This window comes from Symphalangus syndactylus, chromosome 13 (genome assembly GCF_028878055.3).
Source record: "Symphalangus syndactylus isolate Jambi chromosome 13, NHGRI_mSymSyn1-v2.1_pri, whole genome shotgun sequence".
Taxonomy (NCBI): domain Eukaryota; kingdom Metazoa; phylum Chordata; class Mammalia; order Primates; family Hylobatidae; genus Symphalangus; species Symphalangus syndactylus.
Genome location: NC_072435.2, coordinates 56,198,279 through 56,211,083, shown reverse-complemented (window position 1 = coordinate 56,211,083; position 12,805 = coordinate 56,198,279). Strand labels below are relative to the sequence as shown.

Sequence of the window (12,805 nt, the reverse complement as noted above, 5' to 3'; positions counted from 1 at the left end):
CTTTCTGGCTTTTGATGTTTTACTGGCTCCCTTTTATAATTTCTAGCTCTTCTAGGTTGTTCTTTCAGTTTGTTTACATCTTATTCTGGGAGTAGCACAGTTTGAATTTGTTTTTATTTTTGTTTTCTCTAAACCTCTTTATTGAGGTGTGATTGGCATACAGAAAGCTGTGTGTAGTCAGTGTATACAACTTGATGAGTTTAGAGATGAGTGGACATCCATGAAACCATTACCACCATCTACGCCATAAACATATCCATCACCTCCAAAAGTTTACTTCTGTTCTCTTTTTTTTTTTTGAGACAAGGTTTGGCTGTATTGCCCAAACTGGAGTACAGTGGTGCGATCTCAGCTTACTGCAACCTCTGCATCCTGGGCTCAAGCCATCCTCCCACCTCAGCTCTTGAATAGCTGGGACTACAGGTATGCGCCACCACACCCGGCTAATTTTTGTATTTTTTATACAGATGGAGTTTCACCATGTTGGCCAGGCTGGTCTCAAACTCCTGACCTCAAGTGATCTGCCTGCCTTGGCCTCCTAAAGTTCTGGGATTATAGGTGTGGGCCACCGCCCCTGCTTTCATCTTTCTTTTTTATTGTTTTTTTTTTTTTTTTTTTTTTTTGAGATGGAGTCTCGCTCTGTCGCCCAGGCTGGAGTGCAGTGGCATGATCTTGGCTCACTGCAACCTCCGCCTCCCAGGTTCAAGCGATTCTCCTGTCTCAGCCTCCCTTGTAGCTGGGAGGTATAGGTGTGCATCACCAAGCCCAGCTACTTTTTTTTTTATATTTTTAGTAGAGATGGGGTTTCATCATGTTGGCCAGGCTGGTCTTGAACTCCTGACCTCAAGTGATCTGCCCGCCTCGGCCTCCCAAAGTTCTGGGATTACAGGTATGGGTCATCTCGCCCGGCTTCCCTCTTTTTTTTTTTTTTTTTTTAATTATTTTTTTCATGTGTGGCAGGGAGACAGCGTAAGATCTACAGTAAAGCACAGTTTGTGAAGGGTTAGATCCCTGTTTCTGGCTTCAGGGGTCTCCGGCTATACCCCCCGAATACTGCAAAGGTCGCAGCTTTCTGGCAGGTAGAGCTGACTGGGCTGAGCAGTGCCACCATGGCCTGGGCTGCTGGGATGCCTTGGGAGGAGGGTTCTATTGCTGTGGCGTTTGTTTACCAAAGGCCCTTCCAGAGGAAGATCTGCAGAGGAAAGGAGAGGCTGCCTTCTCGGCTTGGCTCTGAGCTGTTGCTGCTTGAGATCTGTGGGTGCTGGAGGAAAGGCCACACCTCATGCCTGTGGACAGACAGGCCTAGGGGCTGGATGCAGTCACCTTTCAGGCTCCATGCGGGTCTGGCTTCTCATATCCCTTGCATGGGAAGCCCTGAGCCCTCCCACGGGACAGGAGAGGCCATGATGGGGGGAAGCCCCGACTTTGGGGTGATCGTGCGTAAGTTCCCACCGGCTCCGGGTCTTGGTTTTTCTGTCCATCCAAGGGTGCGACTGGGCGACGTGACCTAAGGTTCACTGCACTGACATTCTGAGGAGCTAGGCCGGCAGTGGGACGTGTGGGTGATGGCGCTGTGCCGAGATGACCCCCATCTCACTGGGTACTGTTGGCATCCCCCTTGTCCCCCTAGATTCTGTCTGTAATGGAAGCCTATCACCTGTCCTTCGAGAGGAGGCAGAAGTCGTCCGAGGTAAGTCAGCCGGGCTGAGTGAGTCGGGTTACCTTGGAGACCAAGGGCGCCTTCTCTGGCCCTCATGTGTCCATGTGCCCTGTCTTCTCTCTCGTTGGCATTCCCTGGCTGCAGGCCCCTGTGCAGTCCCCGCAGCGCTCCGTGGACTCCATCAGCCAAGAGTCTTCCACTTCCAGCTTCTCCTCCATGTCAGCCGGCTCAAGGCAGGAGGAGACTAAGAAGGACTACAGAGAGGTGAGGCTTCCAGAGGGAGGGCGGGGGAGGGCAGGCCTTGGTGGCCCTGGGCAGTGGTGTCCAGCTGAAGAGCCATGGCCTGATGAGGGCTGCCCTCTCAGCCTGCTTGCCTGTGCTGGGGCCGCTGCTGCTGTGCGGTGGCCGAGGTCGGTGCCTTCGAGCTGGGCCCAGCGGCATCTCGCGGTGCTGTATACTTTGTTGTGCCTTTCGTGGACCACTCCCTGAGCGGCAGTTAGTGTGGTAGAGTGCGTTTGTGTATTGGAGAGAGGATAGGCTGAGAAAAAGACAAGTCAGGTCATGTAGGGGTCTGCTGATTTCAGATCATTTTATTTTTATTTTTTATTTTTTTGAGATAGAGTCTCGCTCTGTAGGCCAGGCTGGAGTGCAGTGGCGCAATCCAGGCTCACTGCAACCTCCACCTCCCAGGTTCAAGCAATTCTCCTGCCTCAGCCTCCCAAGTAGCTGGGATTACAGGGGTGTGCCACCATACCAGGCTAATTTTTTTGTGTTTTTAGTAGAGATGGGGTTTCACCATGTTGGCCAGGCTGGTTTCGAACTCCTGACCTCAAGTGATCCGCCCGCCTGGGCCTCCCAAAGTGCTGGGATTACAGGCGTGAGCCACCATGCCCTGCCTGTTTTCGGATCATTTTAGAAGGTATCTGCATAGCATTCTCTGCCTTCCATCCCCACTCCATAAGCACCTCTGTTGAGAACCTGATGTTGTCCTGACTTCTTGCAAAGTTTATGTAGACGTTCACATGCATGTCCACCTTGCATTTTGCAAAAGCTCATTGATGGCCTGTTTTTTTTCTTTTGTTGTTGTTGTTTTTCATTTAACTTACCTTAGAGCTTGTTCAGTGTCAGCACAATAGATCTGTCTCATTCTTTTTTTTTGAGATGGAGTCTTGCTCTGTCACCCAACCTGGAGTGTGGTGGTGCGATTTTGGCTCACTGCACCCTCCACCTCCTGGGTTCAAGCAATTCTCCAGTCTCAGTCTCCTGAGTAGTAGGGATTACAGGCACCTGCCACCACACCTGGCTAATTTTTATATTTTTTTTTTTTAGTAGAGATGGAGTTTTGCCATGTTGGCCAGGCTGGTCACGAACTCCTGACCTCAGGTGATCCGCCCACCTCGGCCTCCCAAAGTGCTGGGATTACAGGCGTGAGCCACCATGCCCGGCCAGATCTGCCTCATTCTTTCGCTGAGGAGTGGACTATTGAATGGATGTACCACCTTTGATGACCCGCCCATGAGTGCTGAACCCTCACTGACCCTACCATAGTATCCCACTACCCACAAGCCATGACATGCTCTTGGAGGACCAAGTAAGCTTAGCTCCGTGCAAAACCACAGCAGAGAAAGCCAAGAGACACGGTCCAAAGTCTAACGGAGACCTGAAGTTGTCCCTGCAAGGAGTGTCCACCCTCATGGTGCCCCAGCTAGCAGATATTGAGAGCTGAGTTCAGTATTTCTTTTTTTTTGAGACAGGGTCTCACTGTGTCACCCAGGCTGGAGCGCAGTGGTACAGTCATAGCTCCCTGCAACCTCAAACTCCTGGGGATGGCCTCCCAAGTGCTGGGATTACAGGCTGAGCCACTGCACTTAGCTAAGTGTATTTTTCTAAATCATAGGGGTGGCTGGCATCTTAGGAAGGACTTGTGCTCCAAGGCGACCATGCCTTACCTTTCCATGTGGATGAAGTTACAGTTTATATTCCCTAAATGGCAGTGGGTTCTGTGACACCAGCAACTTCCTAGGATGCCCTCTCTGAGCAGTTTTAGGGACACGTTTACAGGATACTAAATCAGCTGGGCGTGGTGGCTCACGCCTGTAATCCCAGCACTTTGGGAGGCTGAGGTGGGCGGATCACCTGAGGTCGGTGGTTCGAGACCAGCCTGACCAACATGGAGAAACCCTGTCTCTACTAAAAATACAAAAAAAATTAGCCGGGCGTGGTGGCACATGCCTATAATCCCAGCTACTAGGGAGGCTGAGGCAGGAGAATCACTTGAACCTGGGAGGCAGAGGTTGTGGTGAGCTGAGATCGTGCCATTGCACTCCAGCCTGAGCAATAAGAGCGAAACTCCGTCTCAAAAAAAAAAAAAAAGTACTAAATCAGATGTTAAAACTCGACAAATCAAGCCAATAGGTTTTCAGAATGTTTATATTATTTCTATTATTATTTTATTACTGAAATCATTTTTCTAACTTTCTTGTTCCTTTTATTAAGGTAGAAAAACTTTTAAGAGCAGTTGCTGATGGAGATCTAGAAATGGTGAGTTTTTAGAAGTGCTTTTTATTTCATTTTTATTTTTTAGAGACAGGGTCTTGTTCTGTCACCCAGGCTGGAGTGCAGTGGCGTGATCATGGCTCACTGCAGCCTTGAACTCCTGGACTCAAGTGAACCTCTTGCCTCAGCCTCTTGAATAGCTGGGACCACAGTTGTGCACGGCCATGCCTGGCTAATCATAAACAAATTTTTTGTAGCGATAGAGTCTCGCTATATTGCCCAGTCTGATGAACTCCGGGCCTCAAGCGATTCTCCTGCCTTGGCCTCCCAAAGTGCTTGTGTGATTACAGGTGTGAGCCACCACGCCCAGCTTTAGAAGTGCTTTGTATTATAAAAAGCTTGTTCTAGCTTAAAACAGCCACCCACCTGTGTTTCTTGTCTCCAGTTCAGTTTCGGGCCATGTGGACTCTTTATTTTGTGCAGAGGGCGGTATGTTTAATGCATATTTGGTAATGGCGATGTTACATTTTCCTGACAAGTAATGAGGCAGATCAACATACAGGCACATAGCGAGCATGGGCCCTGCCTTTCAGATGTCCATATTCCAGGAGTTTGGTGAGACGTTGCCAAGACCAGAGACCACATCCGGGGCACAGAGTGTGGGCTCAGAGCCCAGGCCCACTAGCCAGTATGCAAGGAAGGCAGCTTGGTTTTAAGAGAGGGCACCGTTTTAGGGAGAGGAGGAAGTAGAGAGATGAAGGCAGAGCCCAGTGGTGTTTGTGAGGCTCTGCAGAAGCTGTGGTCGGCTGGGATTCCTGGGCCACGAGAGGGGGCCTGAGGCTTGGGGCTCCGAGGAGTCATAAGCAGGTATCTGGATGAGATGGAGCCGCCGGCCCTGGGCTGGCACCTGAAGAGAATGTTGTGGCTTGAAGGAAGGCGTCTGTCCTAACCATTAGGTACATCTGAGTGAAATGAGTGGACAGTGGAGACAGCCTTCCTTAGATTCTGACGGACAGGTTCCCCTAGCTTGCCTTTGGCCCCCTGAAAGGACTGTGTCTTCTACTTTTTTTTTTTTTTTTTGAGACGGAGTCTTGCTCTGTCGTCCAGGAGTGCAGTGGCATCATCTCAGCTCACTGCAACCTCCACCTCCTGGGTTCAAGCGATTCTCCTGCTTCAGCCTCTTGAGAAGGTGGGACTACAGGCATGCGCCACCACACCTGGCTAATTTTTGTATTTTTAGCAGAGACGGGGTTTCACCATGTTGGCCAGGCTGGGCTCGAACTCCTGACCTCAGGTGATCTGCCCGCTTAGGCCTCCCAAAGTGCTGGGATTACAGGCGTGAGCCACCATGCCTGGCCGTATCTTCCACTTTTAATGGAGGAGGGAGTGAGGTGCTCACTAAGTGCCCTAGGACCAGGGTGGGTTTATTTTTTTGAGACAGTTTTGCTCTGTTGCCCAGGCTGGAGTGCTGTGGTGTGATCATGTCTCACTGTAGCCTTGACCTCCTGGGCTCAGGCGATTCTCTGGCCTCTGCCTCGCAGAATGCTGGGATTACACCTATAAGCCACTGCGCCCAGCCCTAGAACTAGAGTTTTAAAGCCATCACCCTGAGGCAGCACTGACCTGCCTGCCCTTCTTTATGATAGAAGAAAAGAATCTCTGGCGTAAGCTCTGAAGTGGAAAGACTGAGGAAGGCTTCATGAGGGAGCAGAAGCTGGTTATAAATGGCTGTGGGGTTGGGGAAGGAAGCTGTGCCCTGATTGGGAACGGTTGACAGTGTGTGTTTAAGATACTGTGCATGCGAAGACACTGAGGATGTGTTCCTGTTTCCCTTACTCTCCATCACCAGGTGCGTTACCTGTTGGAGTGGACAGAGGAGGACCTGGAGGATGCGGAGGACACTGTCAGTGCAGCGGACCCCGAATTCTGTCACCCATTGTGCCAGTGCCCCAAGTGTGCCCCAGCTCAGAAGGTTCGGCTTTGTTTCTGTTGGTGGAGGTCGGGGAACGTAGGCAATTTTTTTTTTTTTTTTTGAGACAGGGTGTCGTTCTGTCACCCAGGCCGGAGTGCTGTGGTACAGTCATGGCCTACTGCAGCCTCAACCGCCTAGGCTCAAATGATCTTCCCACCTCAGTCTCCTGACTAGCTGGGACCACAGGCATGCACCACCACACCTGGCTAATTTGTTTCTTTTTGTAGAGACTCGGCCTTTCTGTGTTGCCCAGGCTGGTCTCGACCTCCCAAGCTCAAGCGATCCTCCTGCCTCAGCCTCCCACGGTGCTGGGATTACAGACGTGAGCCACTGCTCCTGGCCAGCAAATTCTTCCTTTTTCCCTCAGGAAAGTTCTCGATTTCTCAGCCAGATAATTACTGTTCTACGTGACTGTGAATAGGTGTTCCCCAAGATATGGTGGGACTCATTAGCCTAGGGCGGGTGCCAGCTCCCTGCGTGGCAGGTAAGTGAGCAGAGATGTGTCCTGTGATTAGCGTTTTGGCTGCTATCTGGGCCCCTGAGTCCCATGGCAGGAGCTTATGAACAGATGCTCGAGGGTCTCCTTCCAGGTACCTAAAGCCCCCCAGGGAAGCTGCACGCATGTTCTGCTGCTGCTTTTACTCAGGTGAGTTCACTCTTCGTGGGGACTCTCCCTCCAAGTGCAGAGAAATCCCCAAACCCTCTCCCAGCTTTCCCCTCATCCTTGCAAAACTATGGTGCAGAATCACAGCCAGGATATCAACATTGATGCAATCTGTGGATCTTAGTTCAGATTTCCCCAGTTCTGCTTGTTCTCGTGTGTGTGTGTGTGTGTGTGTGTATTTAGTTCTGTATAGTTGTGCCACATGTGTAGGTTTATGTATCCACTGTCACATTCAAGATATTTTCTGTGACAGATACTTTTTTATACTCCTTGTTCTTTTTTTTAAATTTTTTTTATTTTTTATTTTTTGAGATAGAGTCTTGCTCTGTCGGGCGATCTCGGCTCACTGCAACGTCTGCCTCCTGGGTTGAAGCGATTCTCCTGCCTCAGCCTCCTGAGTAGCTGGGACTACAGAACCCACCACCACACCTGACTAATTTTTTGTATTTTTAGTGGAGACAGGGTTTCACCATGTTGGCCAGGCTGGTCTCAAACTCCTGACCTCAAGTGATCTGCCCACCTCAGCCTCCCAAAGTGCTGGGATTACAGGCGTGAGCCACTGCGCCTGGCCTCCTTGTTCTTTTACAGCCTCTTATTCTTGTTTTGTAATGTCTCAAAAAGACACAACACTAAACTGCTTTATATCCTTGATTAAAACCTAACCGGCCATTCTTTTCTAGCCCAGTGTTTTAGAATTGGTCTTTAAATCCTTTATTGAAGTATAATTCACAGACAATAAAGTCTATGTATTTATACAATCTGGTGAGCATTTACACGTGTAAAACCTGTGAAGCCATCACCACCATCAAGACGCAGCACGTGTCTGTCACCTGCAAGAACACTTCTCTCACCACAAGACCAATCACTCAAGCTGCCCTCTTACAGCCACACCCACCTCTCTCCCTGCCACGCCCACCCCACCATCCCCAACCCCTGGCAACCACTCACCTGTTCTCCATTTCTCTAATCCTGTCACTTCAAAAACGTTACATAAGTGGCTCATGCCTGTAATCCCAGCACTTTGGGAGGCTGAGGCGGGCGATCACGAAGTCAGGAGGTTGAGACCATCCTGGCTAACATGGTGAAACCCTGTCTCTACTAAAAATACAAAAAATTAGCTGGGCGTGGTGGTGGGCACTCATAGTCCCAGCTACTCGGGAGGCTGAGGCAGGAGAATGGCGTGAACCCGGGAGGCGGGGCTTGCAGTGAGCCGAGATCGTGCCACCGCACCCCAGCCTGGGCGACAGAGCGAGACTCCGTCTCAAAAAAAAAAAAAAAAAAAAGTTACATAAATGTAATCACACAGTATACATATGACCTTTTGGGACTGGCTTTCTTTGCTCCATTTGATTCCACACTGTTGCCTAGAATCAGGTCTGTTTCTCCATGGCGGGGTGGCATTCCATTTGTTTAATGGTGGCATATACTCACTGTGGAATGTCCAAGGACATGTAGTTTGTTGCTAGTTTGGGGAATATTATCAATAAAACTGCCACGAACAAACATTCAAGTAGACATTTTGGTAAGAACACAAGTTTTCATTTTTCTAGGTTAAGTGCCCAAGAGTGTAATTGCGGAGTCATGTGGTCATTGCATGGCAATTCCATCGTTCATTTTTATAAGGAACTGACAGTCTTCTCCCAAGCAGGCTGTATCGTTTTACATGCCCACCAGCGATGTATGAGTGATCCAGTTTCTCCTCTTCCTCTCCAGCACTGGGTGTGGTCATTATTTTCTGTTTTAGCCATTCAGATAGGTGTGTAGTACTATCTCAGTGTGGCCTTAATTTGCATTTCTCTAATGGCTGATACTGTTGAACAGCTTTTCATGTGCTTATTTGCCATCTGTATATGTTCTTCAGTGAAACATCTGTTCATTTGTTTTGCCCATTTTCTAATTGGTTTGTTTTTGGCTTTATCATTGAATTTTGAGAGTTCTTTATATATTCTATATATGTGGGTGTTTGTCAGATACGTGCTTTGCAGATATTTTCTTTTAGTCTATAGCTTGTCTATAATCTCCTCACATGGGCTTTCACAGAGAAAAAGGTTTTTAGACATCTAGTTTGTCAATATTTCCTTTTATAGATTATACTTCTGGTGTCAAGTCTGAGAATTCTTTGCCTTGCTCTAGATTTCCAACTTTCTCCTGTTTTTTTAAGTTATAATTTTATATTTTATAGTTAAGTCCATGATCCAATTTGTGTTAATTTTTACTCAAAGTGTGAGATTTAGGTTGAGGTTCTTCTTTTTTTTCTTGCCTACAAATGTCCACTTGCTCCAGCACCATTTGTTGAAAAGCCTCTCCCTCCTCGCGTGACTTGCCTTTGTACCTCGGTTGGCTATAGATTGTGTGGATCTATTTCTGGGTTCTCTGTTCTGCTATGTTGATCTATGGGCCCATCCTACCAGTACCGTGCTGTCTTGATTGCTGATGCTGTGTAGTAAGCCTCAGTATTGGATTGAATGATTCTTCCTAATTTATTCTTCTTTGCCAGGAATATTTTGGCTATTCTGTGGCCTGTGCCTTGCCATGTAGATTTTATTTATCTATTTACCTACTTGTTTACTTACTTACTGACTCACTCTTATAGTACCCAGACTGGTCTGAGCTGTATCAATTTTAGAATTAGCTTCTGTATGTCTACAAAATACCTTGCTCAGATTTTGATAGGAATTACATTAAAGCTATAGATGAACTGGGGAGAAATAACATCGTATGACTCAACATATGTTGAGTCTTCATGAACATGGTACAACTATCCAAGTATTTAGGCCTTCTTTGACTTCTTTCATCAATATTTTGTGATTTTTTTCAGCATACAGATCCTGCCTGTGTTGTGTTAAGTGTACACCTCAGTATTTCATCTTCTTTCAAGCAGTTGTAAATGCTGTTGCATACATAGCATGCATTCACGTGTTAGCTATCTAATTATAGATGTGTATGTACCATACTAAGAGAATTAGGCTGGGCTCAGTGTCATACACCTGTAATCCCAACACTTTGGGAGGCTGAGGCTGGAGGATCACTTGAGGCCAGGAGTTTGAGACCAGCCTGGCCAACAGAGTGAGACCCTGTCTCTAAGAAACTAAAAATATAAAATATAAAATAAAAAAGAAAATGAATTTGGCCAGGCACAGTGGCTCACGCCTGTAATCCCAGCACTTTGGGAGGCCGAGGCAGGTAGATCACCTGAGGTCAGGAGTTCGAGACCAGCCTGACCAACATGGAGAAACCCCATCCCTACTAAAAATACAAAATTAGCTGGCCATGGTGGTGCATGCCTGTAATCCCAGCTACTCGGGAGGCTGAGGCAGGAGAATCACTTGAACCCAGGAGGCGGAGGTTGCAGTGAGCCGAGATCATGCCATTGCACTCCAGCCTGGGGAACAAGAGTGAAACTCCGTCTCAAAAAAAAGAAAATGGGTTTGACTTTACAAAATAGAGTGATGTTAGCCTTTATATTGTAGGATAATTTTACCATTTCTAAAAAGAACTTGAGCGTGGGTGACTCTAAGGATATTGAAAATGACTGAAGTTTTCCCTCAAACGTTTTTCAGCTATGAGGTAACATGTACATTGGGGATGTGCACCTTTTGACCTGGCCCCGTGCTGCTGGATGCACATGGTTCAGAATGCAATTTCCCCGAGATGGGCGGCTATGAAAATGCAGGTTAAGAAAGGCAGATGGTGTTCCCTAGCATCTGATGGGAAGTGACGAAGCCCTCGGGCTCTCAGTACCTGTGTGTGGCGAGATTGCTGCGTCTCTGCTGCTGCTGTTTTTGCCATTTTCCTCCTCCCTGTGTTTTCCCACTTTAATTACACAGTAAAATACTGTGGAACTCAATTAGAATGAAGTCTTAGGTTTCCTGTACTTCTAAACCTCTTATTCTCTTTTTGTAATTTCTCAAAAAGACACAGCACTAAACTGCTTCATGTCTGTGATTAAATGAAAATCCACTGCCCCCATCCTCTTCTAGCCCAGTGATGTTTTTAAATTACAGGCATGAAACACTGCACCAGGCCTCCAGTGGTGTTTTATGTATTACTCTTTTTTTCCTTTTTTGAGACAGAGTCTCCCTCTGTCGCCCAGGCTGGAGTACAGTGGCGTGATAGCAGCTCACTGCAACCTCTGCCTCTTGGGTTCAAGACATTTTCCTGCCTCAGCCTCTCAAGTACCTGGGACTACAGGCACGTGCCACCACACTTGGCTAATTTTTGTATTTTTAGTAGAGACAGGGTTTTGCCATGTTGGCCAGGCTGGTCTCAAACTCCTGACCTCAAGTGATCCGCCTGCCTCGGCCTCCCAAAGTGCTGGGATTATAGGTATGAGCCACTACGCTTGGCCTAAACTTTTTCTTAATTTTTTTTTTTTTTTTAGAGACAGTCTTGGTCTGTCACCAAGGCCAGAGTGCAGTGGTGCAATCATAGCTCACTGAAGCCTCAAACTCCTGGGCCCCAAGGGATCCTTTTGCCTCAGCCTCCCAAATGGTTGGGACTACAGGCATGTACCACCATGTTGGGCTATTTTATTTTATTTATTTATTTATTTATTTATTTTTGTGAGACAGAGTCTTGCTCTGTCGCCAGGCTGGAGTGCAGTGGCACGATCTTGGCTCACTGCAACCTCTGCCTCTCAGGTCCAAGCAATTCTCCTGCCTCAGCTTCCTGAGTAGCTGGGACTACAGGCGCATGCCACCACGCCCAGCTAATTTTTGTATTTTTAGTAGAGACGGAGTTTCACCATGTTGGCCAGGATGGTCTCAATCTCTTGACCTCATGATCCACCCGCCTCGGCCTCCCAAAGTGCTGGGATTACAGGCATAAGCTACCTTGCCGGCCTATTTTTTTATTTTTGTAGAGACAGGATCTTGGCTGTGTTGTCCAGGCTGGTTTCGAACTCCTGGGCCCAAGCGATCCTCCCGCCTCAGCCTCCCAAAGTGCTGGGATTATAGGCGTGAGCCACCACACCCGGCCTCTAGTGGTGTTTTAGAATTTGTTTTAAAATATTTTATTGAAATATAATTATATAAATTATAATAATTATATAAATTATATAATTATATAAATTATAATTATATAATTTATATTTACATAAAGCATATGTATTTAAAGTATACAATTTGGCAAGTTTTACAGATATATAAACCTGTGGAACCATCACCACCATCAAGATACACAACGTTTCCCTCACTTGCAAGAGTTTCCTATGAGACTTTGCCGTCCCCCCGCTCTGACTCCCCCATTCCCCCATCGCCTCTCCCAGGCAACCCCTGACCCGCTTTTCATCATCATGGATTAGTTAACACTTTCTAGAATCTTTTGTAAGTGGAATTGTAACGCATGTCCCTTTTTGTGTCTGGCTTCTTTGACTCAGTATACTTTTGAGACCCATGTTGGATCAGGAGTTCATTGCTGGATAGTAGTTGATTGGATGGACACACCAGAATTTGTTGTTTCATTCACCTGTTGATGGACATCTGAGTAGTTTTCCTGCTTCTGGATTTGTAAATAAAGCCATCGTGAACATTTGTGTACAGGCCTTTGTGTGGATATATGCGTTGTTGGGTAAACACCTAGGAGTATAATTGCTGGATTATGTAGTGAGGATATGTTTAACCTTATAAGAAACTGCCAGTTTTCCAAAGTGGTTGGAGTAGTTTCTGTTCCCTCCAGCAGGGTGTGAGTGTTACAGTTGCTCCACATCCCTGCCAACATTTGGTATTTTGACTTTTTTTTTTTTTTTGGAGATGGAGTCTCGCTCTGTTGCCCAGCCTAGCCAACATGGCAAAACCCTGTCTCTACTACAAATACAAAAATCAGCCGGGTGTGGTGGCACACGCCTGCAATCCCAGCTACTCGGGAGGCTGAGGCAGGAGAATTCGCTTGAACTCGAGAGGCAGAGGTTGCAGTGACCCAGGCTGGAGTGCAGTGGTGCAATCTTGGCTCACTGCAACCTTCACCTCCTGGGTTCGAGCGATTCTATAGCCCAATGCACGCCTGTAATGTAGCC

At 47.4% G+C, this 12,805-nt stretch overlaps 1 protein-coding gene across 5 annotated transcripts in view; it reads left to right on the top strand.

The window, feature by feature from the left end:
- Window positions 1–12,805, top strand: part of ANKRD27 (ankyrin repeat domain 27) — a 79,510-nt gene that overhangs the window by 55,000 nt on the left and 11,705 nt on the right. For 3 of the 5 annotated variants that reach the window (XM_055237096.2, XM_063614051.1, XM_063614053.1), the window contains 4 exons: window positions 1,631–1,690; window positions 1,805–1,924; window positions 4,157–4,201; window positions 6,006–6,128. In XM_055237096.2, coding sequence (XP_055093071.1) covers window positions 1,631–1,690; window positions 1,805–1,924; window positions 4,157–4,201; window positions 6,006–6,128 — 348 coding nt within the window. The remainder of the gene's footprint in view (window positions 1–1,630; window positions 1,691–1,804; window positions 1,925–4,156; window positions 4,202–6,005; window positions 6,129–12,805) is intronic. The other 2 variants (XM_055237099.2, XM_063614052.1) reach the window with 1 other exon arrangement.